Source organism: Nicotiana sylvestris, chromosome 1 (genome assembly GCF_000393655.2).
Source record: "Nicotiana sylvestris chromosome 1, ASM39365v2, whole genome shotgun sequence".
Classification (NCBI taxonomy): domain Eukaryota; kingdom Viridiplantae; phylum Streptophyta; class Magnoliopsida; order Solanales; family Solanaceae; genus Nicotiana; species Nicotiana sylvestris.
Window position 1 is genome coordinate 146402457 of NC_091057.1, and position 6154 is coordinate 146408610.

The 6154-nt window shown below is 42.4% G+C and overlaps 1 protein-coding gene across 1 annotated transcript; it reads right to left on the bottom strand.

Moving 5' to 3' along the window:
* Positions 1-2761: 2761 nt before the first annotated feature.
* On the bottom strand, positions 2762-4095 carry LOC138875796 (uncharacterized). Its single transcript, XM_070154667.1, has 3 exons — positions 4001-4095; positions 3428-3530; positions 2762-3268 (listed from the first exon to the last, which is right to left on the bottom strand). The coding sequence occupies exons 1-3, from the start codon at positions 4093-4095 to the stop codon at positions 2762-2764; spliced, it is 705 nt and encodes a 234-aa protein (XP_070010768.1).
* Between the last annotated feature and the right edge of the window lie 2059 nt (positions 4096-6154).

Consider the following 6154-nt stretch of genomic DNA (forward strand, 5'->3'; position numbering starts at 1 on the left):
AGCCAGCACTTCTTTGTGTCGTGCCCTGGAGCACCAGAACAATATTCACAACTCACAGAGTAATCAAGATTCCTCGGGGGAGGGTTTGGCAGTTTTGGCTCGATCGGACTCAGCATACCCAATTGTCGCAACCGGTGGAACAAACTGGTATAGGATTCTCCCAATGGAGTAAAGGTTTTCTTTTTTTGCAACATCTCGTTCTTAAATGTTTGGTTGGGCCGAAAACCTGATCCAGAAGGGTTCCAGTAGGCTCTTAGGGGTGTATAGGCATTTTGTGGAGTTGGGACGTATTTTGTGGGACTAGCGCACGCCATTGTGCGTGGGCCGGAGGTTGGCTGTATGTTTGTGCATGGTGGACAGAAACATGGGGGTCTGGTGGTGGGTAGTAGTGTTGTGACCTATATGGGGTATGAGGATAGGTTTGGTGGTGGGGTCGAGGCTGGTTATAATAATGTGATGGACCCCTGGGTCCGAACCAAGCTCCTGAATCAATCATTGCTACATCCTCTTTCTTTTTCTTTCCAATTACTCCCCCAGTTCCACTTTGAATGGCCTGGGTGGTTGCCTTAATAGCCGAATAACTCATGATTTTGTTTGTCTTGAGACCTTCTTCTACCATACTGCCCAACTTTACCACTTCATTGAAGGACTTGCCTATAGCTGATACCAGATGACCATAATAAGTAGGTTCTAAGGCCTGTAGAAAATAATCCACCATTTCACTTTCTTTCATTGGAGGGTCAACCCTTGCTGCCTACTCTCTCCACCTAAAACCATACTCCCTGAAACTTTCATTGTGCTTTTTCTCAAGTTTTGTCAAAGACAGACCATCCGGAATAATCTCAAGATTGTACTGGAAGTGTCAAGCAAATGCCTGGGCTAGATCATCTCATGTGTACCATCTTCAGTGATCCTGCCGAGTATACCATTATAGCGTTGATCCACTCAGACTTTGACTGAAATACGCCATTAGCAGCTCGTCTTTCCCACCAGCTCCCCTCATTTTGCTACAAAACCTCTCAAATGCGCCACTGGATCGTCGTGCCCATCATACAAATCAAACTTGGGCATCTTAAACCCTGCCGACAATTGCACATCTGGAAATAGACATAGATCTTTGTAAGCCATACTTACTTGACCTCCCAACCCCCGCATGTCCCTGAATGACTGTTCCTGGCTTTTAACTTTCCTGAACATCTCCTTCTGTTTGGGATTTTTAGATGGTTTTTCAGTTTTCGCAGGGAGGTCAAAATGAGGACTATAGGAATAGGGTTCGGGAACCTTGAAAGTGGGCTCCGGGGGGTAATACTGGTTGTCGTGAGTCTGGAACAGAGACTCACTGGAGGATCGGTGTAATGCAGCAGGTGGAGGTACCACAAAAACAGGAGTGATTGGTGGAGGAGGGTACGAGACTTGTTTGGGTGGTGGAGCTTGTGATGTATGGGAAGTGGTGCCATAGCATTGTTGGTAGAGGGGAAAGGCCGGAGATGAGTTCACAGTGGAAGGTGACTGGGTCTGAGCCAATGGCGGGATAAAAGCAGGGTTGGCGGGGTAAACTGGCGGTGGGTGCCCTTTTGTCCATGCTTGGTACATTTCAGCCATCTGCTGCTTCAGCTTATACAACTCATCTTTCAGATTAACCTCCGATTCTTCCACCTCTTTTGATGGATCGACAATACTTGCCTCAAGTTCCTGGTTGGCCATGTTCAGCTTGTTTTTGGACCGGGTGTTGTAGGAGTAGTTGCCAGAATGCCAATCAAATTAACCACCTGCCTGAACTGGATTTCATCTATAACAAACTTGTTAGCGATTAGGGCTTTGACAGATAGGCAACCACATTTTTGAGGAGTGAATGCACCTAAGCAGTTAACTGTTTCTATTATGCATTTGATCAGTTGCTTGCGTCATTCCAGCTTTTCCTTATTTCCATTTGCAACTTCTCTTTTTCCTCTCTTTTTCTCTTCTCTTTTTCTTTTCTCTCTTTTTTATCTTTCTTTTTCTTTTCCTTCCTTTGCTTGATTTCCTTTTTATTCTCTCATTTCCCTCTCTTGTTTTGTCATTATTTCCTTCTCACGATTTCTTTTTCTCTCTTCTTTTTCTTTTTGCTCTTATTTTTCCTCTCCTTTTCTTTTCCTCATCTTTTACTTATCACTCTTTTTCTTTATTTTGGGTTATGGTCGAATCCAATGGAGATTGCCTACGTATCATGACCCCGCATGAATCAGATCGAACGTAGTTCTGGAGATAAATGTAAAAATAAGTAATAAAATATTTTGGGATTTTCAATTTTTTATAAAGAAAGAAAATGCTTTGATTACAACGACTCAAAAACTAACAGACTCAAAAGAAACTAACAGACTTTGATGAAAATATAAAAATACAGACTTAAAAGCAAACAAACAGACTCCAACAAAAGACGAAAACACAGACTCGAAAACGGACTAACAAACTCCAATGAAAATTATGAATACATCAATGCCTCAACTGCTCCTGGGGCCCATGGGACATCATTTGGTCTAGCCACAGGCCTACGCGCTAACTCCCCTTGGAGGTGGTAAATATCTTCCATTATCTGGCGAACAAAGGTCATCGCGGTGGCAAAGAACATGGATTTAGTCATATCCTCACAACTACTACATTTCATCATGATGTAGTCGGCGATCCTTCTGCCTCTCTCTCTTATGACACCCTTTTCTTGCAACAAATGCCCAATCTACTGTGCCCTGGCTTCCAAACTTAGTTCGGCTACATGATTATGTTCTTAAAGTTGTTGCAAATCTCTTTCTAACTGTGCCATCGCTGCGTAACAGTGTTCCCTTTCTGCCTTAAAGTCTTTTGCCTGTTTGATCATTTTGTTGTCAAAGGTGGTAACCCTTTTCTTCAACCCCATAATCTCATTGTCATATTTCTCTTTTAACTGTTTAACCAAGAGCGCTCGTTCTTCCGCATTCTTAGCCAATTTTGTTTGAGCCCTGGCTAGTTCACCCTCTGCTTTGTTCAAATCAAAACCATATTCATCCACCTTCTGCCTGAGGTTCTTTATACTTCTGGTGGGATTTTCAGCTGCTATTTTCATTTCTCGAATCTGGGCTCGAAAGACCTCATTTTCTTTGGCTAGCCTTTTCTTTTCACCCTTATCTGCTGTGGCTTGCAAACCATTCTCGAATTGGAGATCCCTGACTTGCTTTTCCAGCTTTCCTATTATGGCCCTGTACTCATTCTCCTTGGCCAACCAAGCCCATTGTTCTTGTGATGCCTCAACGAATTCCTGAATGTGAGGCTTTTTGGTTGGTCTTTCAGGATCAACCCTTGTGGTGTTCTTCTTTCTATGCTATGCAAAATAGGCGGGTGAGGCCTCGCCCCTAGATAGGTCACGCATTTGAGTGTTTGCTGTAAAATACTGGCACTCGTTCCAAATAGAACAAACTGTTTCTTCATGAAATTGGCCGTCGGAGCTAACCTCGGTCGCATAAACACTAAGATCTTCATCTGGGTGCATCACCTGACACCTTCCCAACTGTCTCATCACCCTGTATGGAGCGTAAGGCTAAATGCCTCGAAGAACCATTAGGAGGAAGTAAGGACCAGTGGCGGGCATATACACAATTTCTTCAACAGAAAGCCAACCTAGTGTCCATTCTATTTACCTCGCAGTGATGGAGCGTAAGCAGGATACCCAATCTCCAAACCCTTCTAGTAACTTGAACCCTGAAATCCTTATGTCGAACTCTTCAATGCAACTTTTCTCTACGGACCCATAACTTATATACTGGAGGCGGTGACTCAGGTGTTCGATCATGCACATCTGTAATAGCAAATTGCATCCCTTGAAGAAATCTGCCCCAGCCTTACAAGTTGTGAGAGCTTGGTATATCTCAGATACTATCATAGGGGCAAGGGTGCTCTTGGCGTTGGTAATCAAGACTTTGACGACTCCAGCCACCCGCAGATCGATATTCCCATCTTTTCGGGGAAACACCACGAGGCCTAAGAAAGCTACCATGAAAGCAAAACGCCTATGCTCATCCCATTTTGCTCAGTTCCCTTTGATACAAACCCAGCTTTCCTGGTTGTTGAATCCTCATACATGCCCATATCTCTGGTATATAAAACGTAGAGTGGAAAAACCATCCTCCAACTCGGAGTACGGGACTCCCTTGCTTATTTTTAGCAAATCCATGAATATGTGAGAGTTAACGGCTCTTGGAGACTTATGCCTCAGTCCTTCAGTACTTCCCATATAACCTGTTATCTCTTCCAAGGTGGGTGTGAGTTCAAAATCCAAGAAACGTAAGACATTGTAAGCTGGGTCCCAAAACGTAACCAATGCCTTTATGATGTCTCCTCTAGGCCTTATCTTTAACAACCCGGTGAGGCCTCCCAAATGTAGATTGACCTTATCTTGCTCTGATTTACCCAGATCCTCCCACCACATATGCAACTCCAAAGGGATCTTGTTCATGACTGTTATTGGCAAACTTTGACAGTGCTCATTCTGCACATTTATTAGGGCGATTAAGCAAAATCAAGACTCATTTGACTCACAAAACAAAGTTAACATTGTTGTTTTTTTCTTTCAAAATCAAATAAAAAAAACCATGCTTTGTAGATACTGCCTTTCCACACTTCGAGGACGAAGATTTTAAGGTTGTGTTGGCTAACCGGCCAAAACCTTGAAAAATGACCAAAGGCGGCTGTTCTTGCAAAAGTAGCCTTCCGGCGCCCTTTGAGGGACATTCGCTATTTTTTGACAAGAATGGAATCACCTTACTTATTTGCAATAAGTAAAATTTTGTTCCTTTGGGCTATTTTTGTAAAAGAAAGTTGGACCCGATGGGGGTTGCCTACGTATCCCACATCTGGTGAGAATCAAACTGGCATAGTTCGGGCAATTTTGACAAAACAAAAACCAACTTTTTAAAACAAAAAAAATTTCTTCTTTTTTTTCTTCAAAATTTCGGTAGAGTTTCAGTATATTTTGGGACATCGATTTTTCAAAAACAAGCAATTATCTCCCTTAGCCCTCACGTTGACTTTCCTTCTATCAACCTTTCCCTTATAAGCTGGTCAACATGCAAATCCAAAGCAAATGAATGTACAAGTAGCAAGTAGGATGCATCATGATGGTCTTTTCATTTCGGGTACACCTGTCCTAGATAAACCCAACCCCTGTGTTGAGTCTTCAAAGTCAAATGCACATGATGCAGATAAGCGTTCCTCCTAGGGATCGGGCATGAGGCTGAGCTATTCTAGGTTTAAAACCTGGGTGTATTGTTCTAGACCTGGCTTACCCGAGCGGACAACTCGAGCCGAGGAGGGCTGCGTACCGGTAACCAAAAGATCATCCGGCTTTGCAACTTGTCCGAACCTCGTTCTATTTGGGATATGACATTAACAGAAAGAAGTCACGACCAGCGTGTACTCCTCGAGAGAGAGAAGAGAGGGGTTTCATTGCAGTTTATATATACAATTCAGATAATATCAAAGAAGTAAAAGCAATATTTAGCACAGTAGGTCCAAACATGTAATAAAATCAGATAATAAATAAAGCCAACTACAACAATTATTCTAAGCTCGAATTCTTGAACCCTGAACCAGAGATTCTGGGTTCGATCCCCAGCAGAGTCGCCAGAGCTGTCACACCTATTTTTTCCTTGCACCCCCGGAAAGGTGTATAAGGGAGTTTTTTCAAATTTATAGTGACAATCGAAACAGGATTATTTATTAAATTCAGAGTCACCACTTGGGATAATTTATGGTGTCCCAAGTCACCAGTTTCAAACCCCGAATCGAGGAAAATATTAACTCTGTATTACAGTCCCCGAACACAGAAATCCAGGTAAGGAATTCTGTTTACCCGGGAGAAGATATTAGGCATTCCCGAGTTCCGTGGTTCTAGCACGGTTGCTCAACTGTTATAATTGGCTTATTTACTTGATTTTAATACATGTTTTAGCCTATGGTGCAATTTTAACTTTAACCGTTTTATTTAATTAATTTTTAGGAAAAAATTCAACGTCATCTAAAACACGTCTTGAACCACGTCACATAAATGCACCCGTGGTCCATGACATATTTTATCTAACATTATTGAGATTTGGATTTGGGAGGTAAGTTATTAAAATAACACGCCTAGAGCAACTACGCGTTAACA